Genomic DNA, 20116 nt, shown 5'->3' with positions numbered 1-20116 from the left:
TCCTGAAATATTAATGACGGTAGCTTTATTATGGAGGATCACGGGGACACTGATCAAGAAAATTTTAAGGCACCAATCTATTATGCTGGCATAATTTTGTGCATAATGGGTGCTTTGAAGTATCAAGCATAATGCTAGCATGATGGATAGATTGCAGAGCTTGTATTTTCTACCATCTTGGACTTAATTGCTACAACAGGAATGTCTCATCATGAGGTTATTTTGATATTTAGATAATACAAGTATTATTGCCAAAATTAATCTGAAAACAAAGTCACTTTATCAGGGCTGAAATGATCGTAATTATTTATTTTTTAGTGTTCGAGTATTCTAGACTCTAGAGTTAACGATCAAGCACTCATGAATACTAGCTACCATGTAGTCAGGGGCGGATCCAGGCTTTTTAAAAGAAGGGTTCCACTCTGGAATCGCAACTTCAGCCTAGCTGTAAGTCAAAGACCAAAAAAAAAGACATCACCTGCTGACAATAGTTACCCCTCATCATAGATATACCCTCAGTCCCTCACCAACTATATTTCCAACTCCACACATAGCCTGCTACACTGCTCCTCTTAAACTCTTAAGAATACTGTGACTGCTCTATTAGAGTATCTCGAGGCTCTTTCAAAAGGGTGGAACCCTTTGAACCCCCCCTGGATCCGCCACTGGTAGTCATACCTATTTGATATGTTTCATACTGATTTTAAGCAGTTTACAGCTTTTTCATAACAACAGTGATACGCACACCGTATTAAAGTAGCTACTTATGGTAGTATTTGTGACAAAACATGCACTGATTATGCCAACCAAACTCCATAGCATTCGTTGTTCCATTCGTTGATGGCAAATACATCACGTGAGCTGAGTTTTAACGAGTACTCTAGTACCAATTTTACTATCTGAATACCAAAATCCTTAACAGGCACTCGAGTATTTGTTTATGAATCAGCCCTACTTTATATTACTGAGGAAACTATTGAACAAAACTGGACTAATCTTAAAGGTGCAATTAACAGCACTTCAATACTGCAAAAAAATTATGTCCAGCTCCAAACTTAGTGGAATACTTGACAATTCATGACAATTTTGGAAGTGAGTGAAGGACCAGATCTAGACATGGGTCAAGCACTTATGTATTTTAAAGTGCTTGAGAGTGTTTTCAAGCATTTGCTGTTTTCAAGCATTTGCTGTTTTCAAGCATTTGCTGTTTTGAAGCATTTGTGCTTATGCTGATACTTAGCTAAGCACTTTATGAAAAAAGTGTTTATAAGCATGCACTTTTAAAGCGCAAAAGCTGCTAGCCCTTCATTTTAGCAGTTGAGATCAAAAATGTGCTGGCAGACAAATTGTATTTTATTTCTTCTGTTGTTCTGGATTCTTGCATAGAATCATTTCACAACAAACTATAATCAATTTTACTGAAGGCAGAGAGAAAATGTTGCCTTCTGCACACACTTTGATTGTGTGGATGACTATATTTTTAAGGCCATGTATAAACGTTGCCCAAAGACTAGAGTTACATCAAAGAAACAAGCAATCAACAGAAAAAGCTGGGTACAACTGACCACATCAGAGTTACAACATTAAGTAGAAGAACCTATGGACAGAAAGAAGAAGGCTCCATATTGGAGTAGGACTCTGACTGAAGTAAACATCCAAGTATATTATTATATTAGTAAGAATTTCTGCATCATCAGCTCCTGTAGAGCAACTGATTAGCGTTTAATGTTTGTTCCCAGCTTATCAATGATTACTTATGTAGAACACTAGTGCTTACAGTTGACGCGCATTGCCACCAAATTACCGAGTGCTTCATTTTGTAGTTGAAGTATTTATATTAAGTGCTTGTGCTTAAGTCATTTTTCAAGTGCTTGACCCAAGGACTGTCACATGCAACATCTTCACCCTGATCATAGATGGTGAATCTATATATAAGATAATATTGTACACAGCCGGAGAGAAAGGCCAATGTGTTAAACAACTACTTTGAGTCAGTCTTTAGGAAATCAAATCTTATCTGAATGGATGAAAGCAACAAGCCTGTGAACATTTTGCCTACTGTGTCAAGTATTATACATTCTCAGTGACTGGAATCCAATATCTATTATCAAGAGTATATAAACCCTCCCACATTATATACTCTTGCTATTATATATCCCTATTAGATATCAACAAAGTCAGACAATATTCATCCATATTATCTTGAAGAATTGCGCAAATGAAATATCTCCTATACTACACGTTATATTCACTCAGTCACTAGACACAGATATATTACCATCCAAATGGCTCATGGTTAACGTAAGCCTGGTTTTCATAAACAAAACCGTAGTTATGTTAGCTACAAACTATCTGCCAATTTCATTGACTTCTGTATGCTCCAAAACTATGGAATACATATCATATATCATTCTATAATGGAACATTTAAACTTCTCATTGCTACTATAATTTCAGATGCCACTACACTTGTGTTATGCCACTGATAGAAGACTTGTCATTACGCCCTGGACCAACAGAAGTATTCGCCTTGACTGCCAAAGCATTTGATAGCATCCCACATCAAAGACTGCTGAGACACTATGATATCAACAATCACATCTGTCAGTGGATCAATACTTGGCTGACCAAATCACAATTAACGAACTAGTAGCTTTAGATAGTACATTTTCTGCATCAGTATCTGTTCAATCTGGAGTCCCTCTGTCATATAAAAAGTAATTATGTCTTTAGGCCAGCCAGAGGTATGTGTCACTATGCATATAATTATAGTTTTTTCTCTCTGACAACAATTATCGTTACAGATGCCTCTGATTTATTTATAGCAGCTATAATTGGTGGCTATGGCAAAATGCCTAATGCTGACACCTGTCCAGCAGAGGCGAATCCAAACTCGGTTTAATGACACTACTGGGAAGCTATACACACCAGCATACAAAATAATTCTACCTTGGGGGTATGTACCCCAAGAAATCTTTGAAAATTAGACGCTCTATAATTAAATCCATGCTATTACCATGAAATTCCAATGATCATTATGAAAATGGTAATGAAACTGGTATTTTTCATTGGTAACTTAGTAATTACAATGAAATATCCATGATATGCATGGAATAAATTAAATGTACCCATGAATTGGTAAGTTTGCATGGGCTTGCCAGTGTATGAATGAACAACCCACGAACAAACCACAAAGTCACACCCATGGAAAACACTTGGTAAACCCATGAATAACATACAATACAGCAGTATATTGAGGATAGCACATTCTCTATAAAAATATTGATCAGTAACTACTCTATACCCAAGCAGCACCTTGGAAGTATATTAACCATGCCCCAAAGTACCTTACCTTCAATTTAATCTTAAGAGCAATCCAAAATGCCTTCAATAAGTTGCAACAAAATTTTATGTTATTTTTAGATGTTTTTATCATAAAGTTTAGGCTGTATTCAAGCCTTCAGATTGCAAAAATCCTGCAACTTCTGACCCCCAGGCCCTCCTAAAATTCTACCTATATTACAATACTGAGTCATGCTGTGCCCTGCCCCTAGGTCAGGTCTAGAATCGCCACTTTTTTTAGAGATTTTGTTTAGAGCATAAGTACAGGAGTCTAGACTCAGGGTACCGTGCACTGGGTGGACAGTACAGGAACCCCGGAATGCAAAAAAGTTCAGTTTAGGCAAACCAATAGATCCCAGCCCAGGGAGGCTCTAGAATTAAAATCTTGTATGGACAGAAGACAGCAGTGCAAGCAGAATGCTCATACAGGGATATCATAGTCTTCTTTGTCACTTCACAAGCATTGGCCACTTGGACAATTATGTGTGGCATAAAATGGCCTAAACAACCAACCTCGATGGAAATAAAGATTAACAGATAGGCCAGGAAGCTGAAGGTTATCCATATCGGTCTTCCTTCCAAGCTTTAGCAGCCAAAAGATGTTGCTGGGTATTGGTGGGGATAGTTAGCTCGAACAAACAGATGGAATTATTGGAAACCAACACTAAGTCAGATCTGTTAAGAGTGGAGGAAAGATTGGTTGGAATGGTGCTAGAAGGGCAGACACTAGCAAGATATCCTGGAAGGTCAGCGTAGTGTTTTAAAATGTCAAGTAAGCGCTGTTGGAGTCCGTGAACGAGAACCTGTAGGACTGAATCATGATTGATCCAATCTCCTGCCTTGATCAAGAGCAACAGGACATCATCAGAGTCCAGTCAAGACATGGTTTGTTGTGGGCTAGGGAGCATGACAAAGGGCACATTAAGGGCTTGTAATGCACCTATCAATGTAATTCCCGACTACCACTAATACGGGCTGAGGGTGGGATAAGGTTGGGGATGGTGGGGGAAATGATCGCTAAATTTCCCTGACATAGTGAGGATCTGTCTTCACTAACGAAATTCACTCATACAGCAAAGGCATGTGCTTTCAATTTAGAAAGGAGTGTCTCGGGTGCTAGCTATTACGTTCATACTAGAACCCACTTGAACTAACTCATCACTGGACCAACGCTACACGACCGTACAAATCCCCTCCTAGCCCCAGTATTCCTGGAGTTTGCAGGTCAAGACTTGGTCGGGGTTTGCATCGTCAGATTTTCCCAGTAGGTGGGTAATTGTAATTTTCAGTGATACAAATCCCCACCTTCTCCCATCTCAGCCCGTATTAGTGGTAGCCGGGGATTTCATTGATAGGTGCATAATGATGTTCCACCTAGCCAGGTTCATAGAAGTTGGTAGAGTATCAATCACAACCAGCATGTAGCAAGGACAGCTGTTTCTCAGGAAGGCCATACATCAATCTCTTCCAAGCTTACTCCAGAGTGCAGCCGATTGGAATGTCCTGAAATGCGGATGCTTTTCTAGTATGGTCAGTGTAGTGGCGCGGAAATTATGTCTCCTATCCCCAAAGTTAAAAAGGTGTCTCGATTGCATGGGGTGGTTGTAGCTAATCATTTTTTCAAAACTCTGCCACAACATACAAGGCATAAAACTGATGTAAATACTGATCACCAAAGACAGCTTGAATAATTACGTGACTTGTCAACAAGTGAAACAACTGATTGAATAAAATAAACCTCAACTGCATGCCTCCATTCATAAATGATAAACTTCTCGCGTAAGTTTGACTAGAGCCAACCTCGACGGGCTCGTCGACACGTTATGAACATGTGGTACAAAAATCAAAATTTCTTGGTGCGCGTCACATAGAGTAATGAGTGCCTTACTTCGTTATCGACTAGCAGGGTGAGTTGATGTGACTTATGTAACAGTCATTTTTATAAGTGTACGTATACCGAAGGGGTAATTCGTTTGCAGTAGAATCGATAGCGAATAATCATTCTAATGCAAGAACCCCGAGGGGTCTTTGACTCTGAGACCTCCAATGCAACGTGTGACTTGACTACTTTACAGCTGGTCACGTGCTGTACAGTATTTGGTGTATACGAATTATTCGGTTAGCATGTACCTTGCTGCTGTATGTCATTGTGGCACATGGCAACTACTGTATGTATCTGTGTAATCTGGCTGCCCCTTCACATTAAGAACCTGGTGACCATAGTGCATGACACTACCCTAATAGTCGTAGAACCAATCAAATTGCAGTATACAGTTGTACAAATGTGTGACAATCCATGTACTTGCTTCACTAATTGTATACCAGTTAAAGCAGCACCACCATGAGTACAATCTGGACACAAATAGCATGAGGTGTGGATGTGAGCCTATTACAGCACAAGGTGAAGCCGATTGCTGCATTCAGCTTGAGACCACACCAGGGTGCTATTTTCTTCCTTGTTGCACAAGCATGGCAGTGCTTTAACTGGTGTAAAGTGTTTTCTGATCGTCTTTGTTAGGAGCATTCAATTTTTAGTTTTCAGTCATCAGACAATCGGTAAGTGTCTATATAGTACAATTTTGGTCATAAAAGAAACAGGTAGCATTGTTTGGCTACTTTTTGGCAATTCATAATATGTGACTGTCTCTGGGAAAACCGGTCTTATCGCCCATTTAAAAGTATCGAGAAACGTCGGTTTTAAATATTCTGTGTGTTGTAGCTGGCCAATGGTGGTAGCTACGCATACCAAATTTTCACACGTTTCACAACAATTTCTTACCTTCCTGATCATCCACTGAAGAAGTAGTCAACAGCTAAGTTTCCCACCATTTTAGATGGTTTTTAAACTGAGGTTGTCTGTATCAGGCGAGCTCCAGAAGGGTGGGAGGCGGGGGCCCTGGAAGGCGGGCAAGATGGTGTTCAAAAATTGAAAAGAGACGTGCTGGGATGAATTAGGCCAAGTTATAGGCCATTCAGGGCTCAGAACTGGCTAAAATGAAAGGAAATTTACAGCACAGGTCATTGTCCAACACCACAGAGCTGTACAGCCACACACAACCATCTCCTGGTCGGCCAGGGCTCCATCAAGACCCCAGACCACTCGTACGGCTCGCCACTGTGCTCTAGAAAAGCAGCCAGCAAAAGCAGACCACTTTACTCTGGTCGACTGTAGCAGTGAAACTTGATAGTGCATTCATTAAGCTTTGTGTTTGTGTGAAAAAATCAAACTTCCTGTCTTGGGCGATAAGAACGGTTTTCGTAGATCCAGTCACATATTACGCACATGATCTGCAGTGCATATTCAGTGCTGTATGGAAATAATAGACACTCTTATTGTTTGATCTTTACCCACACAAGTGCTTTAAATACTGTATAGAGGGAAGCTCTAGCCAATAGCCAACTAAATTGTATTTGTCAAATCACCAAATTTACCCCACCAAAATTTCTTTCAATATGATAATTTATTTGATCATGGTAATTGAATTTAAACTGGTATATAGAATGGCTGTAAAGGCTTATGTGGTGAAAGGTAATGGAGGCTTGTGCTTTCTTCATCAAGTTCCAATGGATTACAAATTGTACCCGTACCCACGATACTTTTTAATAGTAGGAAAAAATACCTTAGGAAGTGCAAACATGCTTTTACAGGTTTTGGAAGCAGGATCGAGGCAATAAAGGTTATACATATATGTAATATATTAAAGCATGGAAACACAGTAGACAATCTGTCTCTGAATGTTGTACATGTAATTACTGTAACAATTGAACGATCTTCAGGATTAATAATAATAAGATTGCATTATTGATGAGGCCCATGAATATGACAATTTCTTAATGTGCAGGAGACCCACTGTACTGTGTCTGTGCATATTAAACAAGGCCACTGCAACAAGGTGGTTGTATTGTTTTTAGTACATGACAATTTTTTTTTTTTTGTTTGTTTACTGCTGTTTCACTATATGTTATTTTTTCTCTTATTAACCTGTACGTGTATTCCTTTAGCAAGCTAAGGACTTGTTTGGGTTGGAGTGCTGCCGGAAGGTTATCGCGCTTCTCAACAAGTTGTCTTGAAGAATCAGGTATGGTACTACGAGGTTGCATTTCTGTATGGAACACTGACATAGAATTTGTGACTTTAGTTGTATGGAAACTTTTCTGAGTTTTACATTTGTAGTACTGTATGTAGTACATTATAATATAATGTGGGATGAACCAAAAGTGTCCTGCGTATGTAGAAATGAAGTAACTACTCTTGGACATCAACTGATTGTCTTGAATTAAGCAAATCCTTTGTTACTGTAATTTCTACAGTGTTGTATTTGTATCTATATGTACGCATGTATTTGTACATATATTAGCTCTATTTTTGATGTGTAGTGAAGCTACAAACTGGTGATCGCCTGCATGGCTACAAAGTTGATAAGGTACAGTAGAACAGATTAGAATTATGTACCTACATTGTACACTCATGCACTCGTATTTTAACATGCATATGTGAATGCATGAATCGTGTAACCTATAGTGTGCATCCTACATGCCATCATGGAATTGTACTAGTTTTTTTTTTTTTTTTAATTTGTGGGTTACTGGACTGTTTGCACCATTTCCATTTTTGTCTTTTTATCATTGCACTGTCTATCTACAATGCATGTACACACATATGTATATGTAAGTATGTACATTTCTGTTGTGTATGATACGAATGAAACAAGACCTTATTTTTATCTCAGGTCACTCCTGTGTCAGACTTCAATCTGGTTGCAGTTCAGTTGACACATGAGAACACTAACACACAACACTTACACATTGCCAGGGAGGACAGTAACAATGTATTCTGGTCAGTTCATGCTGTACTAGCGTCTGTACAATATGTCATGTGTATCAATGAAAAATTTCAAGGGATGTGATTTCAAATAGTAGGCATGCATTCAAAAAGTATCTTTGTGTAAACTGTCATGTTATCACAAACTTGACAGGGTCGTGAAAGCTTTATTCGTGGTGGGTTAATTTCTCCTAGGTGGTATCAAAAAATATTTCTTAAAGATGTATTTTGTGAAGTGCTTCAAATCACACATTTCAAGAATTACAGTACTGTACAGTTAACCACTGATGCTATTTACAAAGAATCTACTTTCTACAATGTATGTACGTATGTATGTTTTTGCGGGGGGAGGGGGGGGGGGGGGGGAACAAATAATCATTTGTGTGTGTATAATATCTAAGTACATATATGTATGACATAATTATGTATGCATGTACTATTCAGTGTTGGTTTCCGTACCACTCCAATGGACAGTACTGGAGTGTCACATATTCTGGAGCACACAGTACTCACTGGCTCCAGACGATATCCTTGCAGGGACCCGTTCTTCAAGATGTTGAACCGCTCCCTCAACACTTTTATGAATGCTCTCACTTGTAAGAGCCTTATGCACTGTACATGAACCATGTGTCTATGTGACTTCCATGCTACGTACATATTTGAATTGAAGAATGGTACTACACAAAGTAAATGTATGTGATTTAAGTTTCATAACTCACTTTTTCTTGCTCATACGTATTCAAGCACTCCGTTCCAGCATACTAAGACCTTCAAAGTGCTAAATACTGTATGTACCAAGGGTTCGGTAACTCTATTATTGACCATTTGGTGATGAGCCGATGTACCAAGGTTTAGAAACATGGTGTCCAGTGAATGCAAATAAACTATAGTGGATATAGTTGCTTCTGTAATTTAAGAGTCACAGTTTGAAATGGTTGTCTTTTATGTATGTGCTATGCGTAATTATTCACTGTACATTCAGTCTCATTGTGATAACACTTATACCCATCACAGATCCTGACTACACGCTGTATCCATTCTCCACACAAAACTCACAAGACTTTAAGAACTTATTGTCGGTGTACACTGATGCTGTCTTCTTCCCAAGACTCAGAGAAATGGACTTTAGGTATGTACATACAACATATGTATAGTATATGTAAAGAAGGTAGTTTAGTCATGAGGTTGGGACACTGGTGGTGTCAAGGTGCACTACTAGTACTTGATGAAAAGTGTGTAATGCATGTTCAGCATGCAAACCATGTTGTTTCTAACTACGTAAATGTGCATAGATCTGGGGGCATGCCTTCGCAAGAAAATTTTGAATTAGCTTTCTGCAATCTACTCTGAAAACAATTTTTGTTCACTGCAACTGACTGTTCTCTTAAACGTTTTAAAATACAGTTGTACCATGTGGGATGCAATATAGGTATCAGCGTACCTTCTCCCTCTATCCTGTTATGCTATGCCTTTTGTGTACACATGTGATTATCATGTGTACACACATATGTACAGTGAGACAACATAATAGGAATGATTGTCAGGTTTGGTATAGTGTGTTTGTTCACTTCAAACTACGTACACTTTGATAAATTGTTGAGTCAAAGTACCAGGAAGAGCTCTGTGTTTGTGGTATGCTGTATTGGCTAAATACAGACTGTACTACTTTTATTTGTTCAACAGTGGATCCTTGCTTGTTTGAATCTGGACATCCAAATGCCAAAAGTGACTGCATGTTCATTTAGAATGCTTTGTCATTAGCGTGTGTTCTATTAGAGTAGTTAAACAGGGCTCTGTATATATATCAATGAGCTTCAGTTATCTGAACGCTTGTATTACTCCAAGAATAAACATACATGCCTGCTGCAACATACATTGCCAGCATTATGGCATATCCTACGCTAGTTTGTATCTCCTCAGAGCACGGCCTCCTGATATGAACACAGTGCCTCGCAAATCGCTATATAAAATTTAGAAACCTTGTTTTCAGATAATGACATTAAAGCTTGCAATCGACTCGTACATAAATCTTTACAGTGGGTCCTCAGAACACCTTTAGATCATATTATTATGCGTACATAAGAACTATCAGGTTGTAACCACACTATTAAGAGCTATAGAGTACGTACATGTACATGTGACTGTATGCATTCCTGCATTTCTTAGTGTCTAACTTTTGGTCACATGTTATTATAGGCAAGAAGGATGGAGACTGGAACATGAAGATGTTCATGATAAGAGTTCACAGATTATCTACAAAGGAGTTGTGTTCAATGAGATGAAAGGAGTTTTTGTATGTTTGATATTATTTGTGTGTACACAAATTTATTGGTTAACACTAACTGTAGTTCTAAACAAATGTGAATATGAGTGTACCTCATATGCTTTACCTCAAAGTTGATAGTGACCGCTCAATTAGAGTATTTTGTTTCTTGTGTATACAGTGGAACCTCTTTACCACGGATAATTGTGGATTGAAAACTTTAGGCCAACATTCTCTGTAATGTGGCTCTCTTAGAGGTAAAAATGTATTAACCAGACCTGTTGGGACCAAAATGTTTGTCCTTATTATGGAGGTTTTCTATTGTGTCCTTAATTTGGGAAGTTTGTTAAGAGAGGTTCCGCTTTATGATATAGTAATCATGCAGGACTAGATTATTGTGTAAAATTACCTTTCCAAGTACTTTACCTGTTTGTAGTTATTGTCTGAGTGCAATCACTTGACATTAGGGTCTACCATAATAGGTATGCCAATTAGCGTTTTCCCTCCCATTTTGATACATAGCTACTGATCAGAATCTGTGTACGATCATTTTTATAGTACACACACTCATGCATGATAACAGAACTAATTACACCTTGCGATTATTTTCTGTGGGTACTTCTGTCATAACCTAACGACTGGGTAAGTGAGGATCAGTAATTTGGTTTAGCTAGAAACTGTGTCAGTGTAAGTAATATGCTATGTGTATCTCTCACATACATTACTAGTGATTCATTTCCCTTCACTGCAGGCTAATCCGGAGAACATCAATGTGACAGAGTTGCAGTGTAAGTTGTTACCAAGCCACACTTACTCTCATGTTAGTGGAGGTACTCCACAAGACATCACAAACTTAACAGTGAGTGTCACACACAATACTGTCTGAACTGTTAGTTAGTAAGTACACAACTAGAGCATCACTATTAGGCAAGAGTTGCTATATATTATGAACTCTTGCTATTACCATGTAGGATTGTTCAGTAGATAGAAATGATGTAATAATCACCTCAGCTCTAAAATTAGTACATAATTGCTTTGGGTTGATTCTCCACTGAAGAACTCCTACTCAGCTCTACATGTCTATCCTGAAATTTTAGTAATTATCCAATCCAAACCCTTTGGGACCGCAGATAACTGAAAAGTCCATTGTTTGGAAGATCAACTTGTATTCACAAAGTTTTATAAGATTTTCAATTATTCTAATAGGCCAATCATCACTCTAATACAGAGTACAATATAACGGTCGGCCATCGGCCATTTTCCGACCAAGTGATGCTGTTGACCGATCAATGTAGCCGTTGGTCGGCCATGTGTGCCGACCAAATTTTTCACAACTATAATTCTTTATCGTTAGTCTTTATAACATGCTATTATTATAGTTATTATTATTATCGTATCGTTACCTTTCCTTACCGAAGCTACTTAATCGCTGCCTGAAGTCTTGATCCCGTCGAAGCATGTGACTCGATGCGGATGCGTAAGCTAGAGCACTGCACCTCGTGTTTATCCCAATTATCGATTGTGGGTTACAGTCGATGTTGTGAAGAAGCGATCACTATACTGACTACACGAGTGGTGCTTTGCAGGAGAAGAAAAGAAAGTAATTAATATTTTCGAAGTGAAGGTACGATATTAAGTACAAGATGGCCATTTCGTGGTTAGAAAATGTGTAGAGATGCAGCACTGGCTGGAGAGTGAAAATAAAGGCAGGTGATAAAAGTGTTCTGCACACAGCAGGTTCGAGAGTAAGTTTTGATCTATTGCAATTTACAAGAGAAATGGCTAGTTGGATAGTTATAATCTGTGTTGACTCAACACCACTTGTAGCAAAACATTTAGCCTAACTAAATTTACAAACTGGCTGTACAATACATTGATTCATAGTTTCTTTTTTTGTAAAATATGTATGCAACAATACAAATTTTGTACATGTATTACTAATAAACACAACTAATTTTCTGTAAAATGTATGTGCATAAAGTTCAGTGATAAGTAGCTGAAAGTGGTCTCAGATTCAATCTTAGAGTGACCCTTTTCCAACAATTTCTTGGGGTGGCATGCCCTCTAACTCCCCTTGAAGGTTTGTGCCTTTGCACACCAGGATAGTACACCTCTATCTTATGGCCATGCAATTTCAGAAATGGCCAATCAAATTTACTTTTGATTGGCCATTCTGTCCGAGCAATAATTTTCCCTTATATTGTACTCTGCTCTAATAGAATAATTTTTGGAGTTCGGTTAACTGAAAGCACATACAACTGAAATTCAGATAACTGAGGTTTACACTTTTCATACATTGTATGAACATTGGTAATTTCACTACTCAGTAATTTACTCTGTGTGTACTCTATTGGGCACTGAAGTGTACCATATGATATGTACACTATATTTCCTGTGACTACTATTACGTACATCCATCCATGTATGTGTTGTTCCTTAGTGGGAGAACTTGAAAGAATTCCACAAGAACCACTACCATCCATCAAATGCCAGGTATAGAAATTATTGTCCATTGTTGTGTTTATTGTGTTACTGTATGGTTGCTTGAAGTCCAAAAGAATTTGTGATAAAAAGTTGTAAAAAACATGTAAATTACAGCTGTTGTGAACTGCCCACTTGCTCTTTGTACTTAGCTTATATACTTGTTAGTTGATCTAGAATGGCCATTGTTAACATGATACCATCTTCAGCTGTTTTAGAGGTAAATGCTATTGAGCCTGTGGATTTGCTTCCCCTCTCTTGTCTCCAAGACATACATACGTATGTAAGGGGTAGGGTTATTCCATCAGTGAGGCAAGTATGCAATGAAACATTTGAAATCAATCTGGACTTTAACTTATGCACTATTTAAACCTTCTAAATCCCGATACATATTTTCAAATGTCCTATTTCAAAAATAACCCGAATATGCAGTAGTAGAATTGCTAGCCAAGATCCATTCTTGCAGGTTCTTTACATATGGGGATTTCCCTCTGGCCACCCACTTAGAACAGATTAATACAGACATATTGCAACATTTCACAAGATCTTCTCCCAGCCTCAGTGTACCACTGGAACCAAGATGGAGTGAACCCGTAAGCCATTACATACGTATGTGTATTAACATATACGTATATGTACTGTACGTTCTGTAGTGTGTATGATCTTAGTTACATGTAGTTCAATTCCACCTACATAGTATGCTTCCTGTAAATGAACTGAAATCTGTATCAAATTGGTTGTAATTTGTAGTACAGTATCAAAACTCCTGTTAACCACAAAATACAAATGTATGTATTATTCATTGGCCAAAAATATGTAAAGTATCACCTCAGATCAAAGGAGCCACCTGGTAGAACTAGTGCTATAGCAAGTATTTTCACATGTTTTTGAATATGGAACACACCCACATTACACAAAATTACCCCTCTACACGAAATAACCACTCTACAAGCAAACTATTCCATCCAGGTCTTTAGTACGTAAACTTGGTAATTATGCCATAAACGATTCAGCAGCACTGATTATAACATTAATCTCACATAACCAAATTCTCTGTGATATCTCTAGGATTTCTCCTTTCATCGTAGCATAGCTAAACGTAGTGAGAACGTACCAGCTGCTAACCCATAATTGAATCTTTCAGGCATGTATAATATATCCAGAGCTTGCACATGTATTGGCTTGGGTGATTGGTTGCCCAGTGTAGGTCATTAGCCTGCTACAGATCGACAGTGTTACATATTAGCTGTAACATGGGGCATTTGGAATTTTGCCTGATATGTAGCCTGCAGCCAGGCATACATATCAGGCAAAGTCCTCATGCATATGTTACAACTATTATATGTAACACTTTCAAATCGATTATACTCACGTGATTAGGTTGCACGACTTGGATTTCGCCATGAAAACCACTCAAACAGAGAGCATTTTGTTATCCTCACCATCCTATGAGTTGAAAAACATTGGGCTAAGGCGAGAACTAGTGCTATAACTTATTCACCAATCGTTTCCACATGTTGTCAAATATGGACATGCCCCATCACGAAGCTAACACTCTGCACCGAGTAACTATGCTACAAGCAAGCTTACCTATATAGGCCTTTAGTGAACTCCATACTTTTTCCATGAGCGATTCAATAGCACTGATTAAAACTTTAAACTCACATAACCTAAATTATCCGTGATATCTCTAGGATATGTCCATTCATTGTAACCAGAACATACTAGCTGCTGACCTGTAATCGAAAATTTTGGGTATGCATATATAATATATCGAGTAGCTGCACTCCTATTGGCTTTGGTGATTGATTGCCCTGTACAGGCTATCAGCCTGATAAGTGTTACATATTGACTGTAACACGGGGCATTCGGGCTTTGCCTGATATGTATTCCCAACTGCCTGAGGACCGCATGCCCCGTGTTACACCTATCCCCTGTATTAAATGTAGCACGGTACTAGGGTGGGCAATATTTCAATAATATCGAGAAATTCAATATTTTACTGATATCGATGATTTGATATGCAAAAGTGAAATTGTGATTTGCTGTTACTTTGGTAAGTATGATGCAACATCTTGTACAAAAAAAACATCGTGGGTATAGCTCAGGCATACAATGCTAGGTAGTGACAACCAGCTACTATACAATAAATCAGCATTCTTGGAATTTGAAAGCAAATTGGACAGGAAGGTCAGTTGATATGGACTAGTTATGAGTTATTCAAGAGACATATTGCAATATTAGTAGTTATCTTGTGTGCCAAAAAAAATATTGATATTTTCTATCCCTAAAATATGTATTGTATAAATATATAGTCACTTGGTATTTATGTGTGTGACAGAGATCAAAAAGGTTTGTCTTTATCAGGGTATACTGTAGAGTTTCCAAGCAGGAAAAAAAAAACCAAAAAAAAACCTTAGCCTCGACAAGGATGGGATTCGAACCCACGCGTGCAGAGCACAATGGATTAGCAGTCCATCGCCTTAACCACTCGGCCACCTTGTCTTTGCACAGATGTGTTTGGTCTTAAACAGTTTTTATCTACTGTTGTGATTTTCACTGTAAGCCTTGAATGTGCCAAGGAGTAGACAGTTTGTGTTGGTGATATTCTCAAAGTGGACAACATACAGTACAACAATTCATAAATGACACAATATTTTAGTAATTGCGCATACACATGTGCAAATGATAGGCATATATTGTAATTATAAAAACCAGATTATAATTCTCTGTTTAGGCAGTATCTTTAAATATGTTTACTGTGTTGTAACTCTACAGCAATGAAACACATGTACAGTCCTTGATTATCCGAACATTGCAAGTGACTGTTCTATTAGAGTACTTTGCTAACAGGTGTATGTTCTATTAGAGTATTTTATTATTAAAGCCTGGGGATAGTTGTAGCTACCAAACTATGTGACTTGCATACATTGTATCTGAGCACTACAGATGTTTGGGCAATGGAAGCCCCACAGTTTAGTTTCTCCTTACTAGCAAATGTGTATGTATAGTATTATGAACAGCATTAGCTGGTCATGTGGCTTTTGTTCCTAAAATGAAGTGGCTGTTATCTTCATGCATGCAAGCCATGTGTATGTACATACACTGGTACATTGCATTAGAGCTTGCTGCTGTAAACACATAGATGTCACGACCTTGCTTAAATTGTAGGTATTGTGTTCATTAAAGACATGTAAGCCAGTGCCCAATTCCTTACTTACGGTGAAGGTACATATGTACAGTACATACAAGCTGTACACCTGAGACAGTGTCCTTTGTTTAGAAGATCTGTTGTAGTAACTGGGGTGCACAAATGTACAGTGAATGTACAGCTGTATATTGGTGTGCATTGTACTGTATGTTTTAATTTGATGGACCGGGGCTTATAAGCGCCGAAGGTGCGACCTTGTGATGCTTATGAGCTCCCCGTTCGCAGTGTGTGGAGCTGTCTGTTGTAAGATGGTGCAATTAAAACACTATTTGATAAATTGTAACCTCATTTACATAGTAGCTAATGTTTTATAGTGGTTGCCTTCTGATGCATACATATGTACGTACATGTACAGTAGGTCTCTACAGTACAATATCTCAGTATGTTTGCAGCAGTGTTTCCATCTCCACCTTATACGTAACTGTACAAACAGTGATTTTGTTTGTGATGAAATACAGATACAAGAACATAATTGTGACCGTGTTTAAACCGATCAGACAAGGTGGCCGAGTGGTTAAGGCGATGGACTGCTAATCCATTGTGCTCTGCATGCGTGGGTTCGAATCCCATCCTTGTCGCAATTTTTTTTTTTTATGTGTAATACAAAGTGAATAGGTCGCTGTCCTAATTGACACTTTTATTACTGTTGTTGAGTCTCTCATAAAGTTTGGTAACCTTTTCTGGTATTAGTATGGTTTTGCTAAGGTCTATAGCTGTATGTCCTTTCGTAACTCGTAATTTATTATTGTGAAACTGGATAACCTACATACTATACAGGTACATTGTACAAATGTTGCAACAGGACATTTTTTGCCCAAAAGTATCCACTAAGGGATGCTACATACGGTGTAGAAAGTTGTATGTTACTTTATATCATACGTATGTCACAATAACTTCTGCTGTAATGAAAAATGTAGAAATGCACCCTGTGTAACAGTATCTTATCACACTAAATGCTTGCGGGAAGTGTTTGTTCCCAATATTTACTTTTATGCCATATTAGGAAATACTACTGTATTGTATGCAATCACAGTTTGTGGAATTTTAAAAACATTACTTGGCTGTGATGTACATGCACACTACAAATTTGTGTCACAGCTATCATGGAGTCTGCTAAAAAATTGTCTATGTACTCCAAAATGCTATATGGTGAATGCATTGGGGAAAAAAGGAATCGACAAGGATGGGATTCGAACCCACGCATGCAGAGCACAATGGATTAGCAGTCCATCGCCTTAACCACTCGGCCACCTTGTCTGATTGCTTTGGTTATGGTCAAAAATGGCTCTTAAATTACTGGTGGTACTATAGAATGAACTTTTTAGCAGGATTATCTGTACATATTTACTTACTTATGTAACTGCATATTTACCAAAGCATTTTGTAACACTAAAAAATTATTACTTATTTGCTATAGAGCTAGCAACAGTGGAAAAACAATATCAAGCTACACAGTAGAGTTTTAGTTTACAACAATGGGAATCAAACCCACACGTACATAACTCCATTCATTAGCAGTCCATTGCCGTAACCACTCAGCCACCTTGTCTGACATGCTCACGTTAAGTACTGTACTTGGTCATACACTGTATATTATTACATACAGCATTTGTGTTACGAAGAGTAAATAATAAAAGAGAGAGTGTCTATCTCCAGTATGGGCCATCAAAAATGACAGCAACAAGTCTTTCTGGATACTATAGAGTATTATTTACTCTTGGTGTTTCTGTATCTCCTTGTCATTTCTTTTTGTAGAGAGAGGTCATGGTCCACTGTCCTTATGACACAATGGCAGCCAATCCTGATAAGCAGACAACTGTCAGTGTTAGCTTCTTACTGGGAAGGTACAGTCACTAGTTATGTATGTACAGTACAAAGTACAGTATCAAAGCGATGCAACTGTAGCATATTGCATACATACTGTATGTACAATGGGCACACTTAAAACTTTGAAATCTTAACCAAGTCACCATTGTGTTGAATTTTTTGCATCCAATAGAGTTTGGCTAGATGATATGACTCCCAGTATTCATAAGCTTTAAGTATCCTTCTTAGAGGGCCCTAGTAGGATAGCAATAATGATGCATGACTTCTGTGTAGTACATACATGCAGTATGTGTGTTTATATACTACTTGTTGAGGTGGTGCACTGTATGTACGAAGCCTGGCGTACTGTATGTGCACGCATACAGTGTTCATGTACACTGTACATGTGTGTAGCTCACTTCTTTTTCAAATGCTGTGCTTTATTGTTGTTACCGTTACACATGTGGAACTAATATGCATTTTGGCATTGAATGAAGGCATTAATCACAGTGTATGTACAGTACATGTTATTTGTACGTATGTACGTACATGCAAGCTTTAATGTTTTGGTTTTATCTGATTGTCAACAGTATTTACATATGTACTGTATTGCTTGTAGTGTACAAGTGATACACATACGTAAAGTGTACTTTATCACTTTGGTTGTCTGTGTATATGTAATAGTTGTATCATGGGCCCGAGTGATTTGCTTGATATGCACACCCACACTCTCGGGCCGGATATGTACACCCAAGCTTGAGAATCGTCAGGCCCGAGAGCGTGGGTGTACATATCAGGCAAATCATGAGGGCATGTGATATAACTGATATGTACCATGTCAATTGCAAGCTAAGAGCCTGCGGGCGATTAATCACCCAAACCAATGCGAGACCGACTACTGAATTCATTGTATAGACCAACCTGTGAAATTTGATTATGGGACAGCAGCAAGAAAAGTTGTGACTACGTTTGTTAACATGAATGGGAAAGTCCTAACAGTATAACGAAAAAGATCAATTAAGTAATTTTACAAGTACATATTTTAAAGCCACTGCATCGTTTTACACTGTTTACAAAATTTACTAAACATCTATAGGGGTAAGCTTTGTTGTAGAGTGTTTATCTTGTGTTACTGCATGTCCATATTCGAAAATGTGACAAACTACTTGTGAATATGCTATAGCACTAGTTCTCACCTTAAACCAACGTTTCTCAACTCATAGGATGGCAAGGGTGACAAATCGCTTCCGTCTGAGTGCTGTGGGATGCAAAATTGAATGCATGATTTTCATCACGTGACCCATAATAAATTCCCACGATCAATTTCAGCTTGAGTTTTATACAAACGATTAGGTGGTACTGCTCCCACATCAAGGCCATGGTACATGTATGTATGTACGTATGTATGTATGTATGTATGTATGTATGTATGTATGTATGTATGTATGTATGTACGTATGTATGTATGTATGTATGTGTGTCTGTATGTATGTATGTACGTACGTATGTTTGTATGTATTTGTGTATGTATGTACGTACGTACGTACGTATGTATGTATGTATATATGTGTGTCTGTATGTACGTATGCATGTACGTACGTATGTATGTATGTATGTACGCATGTATGTATGTATGTATGTATGTATGTATGTATGTATGTATGTATGTATGTATGTATGTATGTGTGTGTGTCTGTATGTATGTACGTACGTGTGTATGTATGTATGTATGTACGTATGTATGTATGTATGTACGTATGTATGTATGTATATACATGTAAGTGTTGTCAATTTGCCATATAACATTGATATAATTATGTATCCAACATGTGTATGGTCTATGGCTTCTCTGAATTGTCACCTGCCAGATAATCTGTAAAGTTAAAGTGGCCAAAGTGTTCATATTAAATGTTACCTTATAAATTATTAGTCTGAACGTTCAAATAATTGTTTGAATCCAAGCACTATAGTGCTAGTACGTATGTACAGTACATTCATATCTTTATTTTCTAATAATGCCCACCTTTTGCAGTATATTGGATCCACTGGAGTCACTGACTTTGTCTGTTCTGTGTACGCTCTTGTCCACTGGTCCTGCCTCTCCACTTTATCAGGCTCTGATTGATGCTAACATTGGATCTGACTTCTCTCCAGCTACTGGGTAGTGTGTGTGTGTGTCTGTGTCTGTGTCT

The 20116-nt window shown here is 38.0% G+C and overlaps 1 protein-coding gene and 3 non-coding genes across 7 annotated transcripts in view; 2 read left to right on the top strand and 2 right to left on the bottom strand.

Moving 5' to 3' along the window:
• Positions 1 to 5130: 5130 nt before the first annotated feature.
• LOC136257513 (presequence protease, mitochondrial-like) overlaps positions 5131 to 20116 on the top strand; it is a 129047-nt gene continuing 114061 nt past the window's right edge. For all 4 annotated transcript variants that reach the window (XM_066050732.1, XM_066050734.1, XM_066050733.1 and 1 more), the window contains exons 1-12: positions 5131 to 5248; positions 7344 to 7420; positions 7719 to 7765; positions 8072 to 8178; positions 8608 to 8759; positions 9178 to 9292; positions 10360 to 10456; positions 11178 to 11285; positions 12867 to 12919; positions 13374 to 13500; positions 17874 to 17962; positions 19957 to 20085. In XM_066050732.1, coding sequence (XP_065906804.1) covers positions 5217 to 5248; positions 7344 to 7420; positions 7719 to 7765; positions 8072 to 8178; positions 8608 to 8759; positions 9178 to 9292; positions 10360 to 10456; positions 11178 to 11285; positions 12867 to 12919; positions 13374 to 13500; positions 17874 to 17962; positions 19957 to 20085 — 1133 coding nt within the window. In that variant the 5' untranslated portion in view covers positions 5131 to 5216. The remainder of the gene's footprint in view (positions 5249 to 7343; positions 7421 to 7718; positions 7766 to 8071; positions 8179 to 8607; positions 8760 to 9177; positions 9293 to 10359; positions 10457 to 11177; positions 11286 to 12866; positions 12920 to 13373; positions 13501 to 17873; positions 17963 to 19956; positions 20086 to 20116) is intronic.
• On the bottom strand, positions 15331 to 15412 carry Trnas-gcu (transfer RNA serine (anticodon GCU)). Its single transcript has one exon. It is a non-coding gene; the product is annotated as a tRNA-Ser (tRNA).
• On the top strand, positions 16615 to 16696 carry Trnas-gcu (transfer RNA serine (anticodon GCU)). The gene has a single exon. It is a non-coding gene; the product is annotated as a tRNA-Ser (tRNA).
• Trnas-gcu (transfer RNA serine (anticodon GCU)) lies at positions 17294 to 17375 on the bottom strand. Its single transcript has one exon. It is a non-coding gene; the product is annotated as a tRNA-Ser (tRNA).

Source organism: Dysidea avara, chromosome 6 (assembly GCF_963678975.1).
Source record: "Dysidea avara chromosome 6, odDysAvar1.4, whole genome shotgun sequence".
NCBI classification, from domain to species: domain Eukaryota; kingdom Metazoa; phylum Porifera; class Demospongiae; order Dictyoceratida; family Dysideidae; genus Dysidea; species Dysidea avara.
The sequence above is the reverse complement of the archived record's forward strand: the minus strand, read 5'-3'. Positions and strand labels throughout refer to the sequence as shown.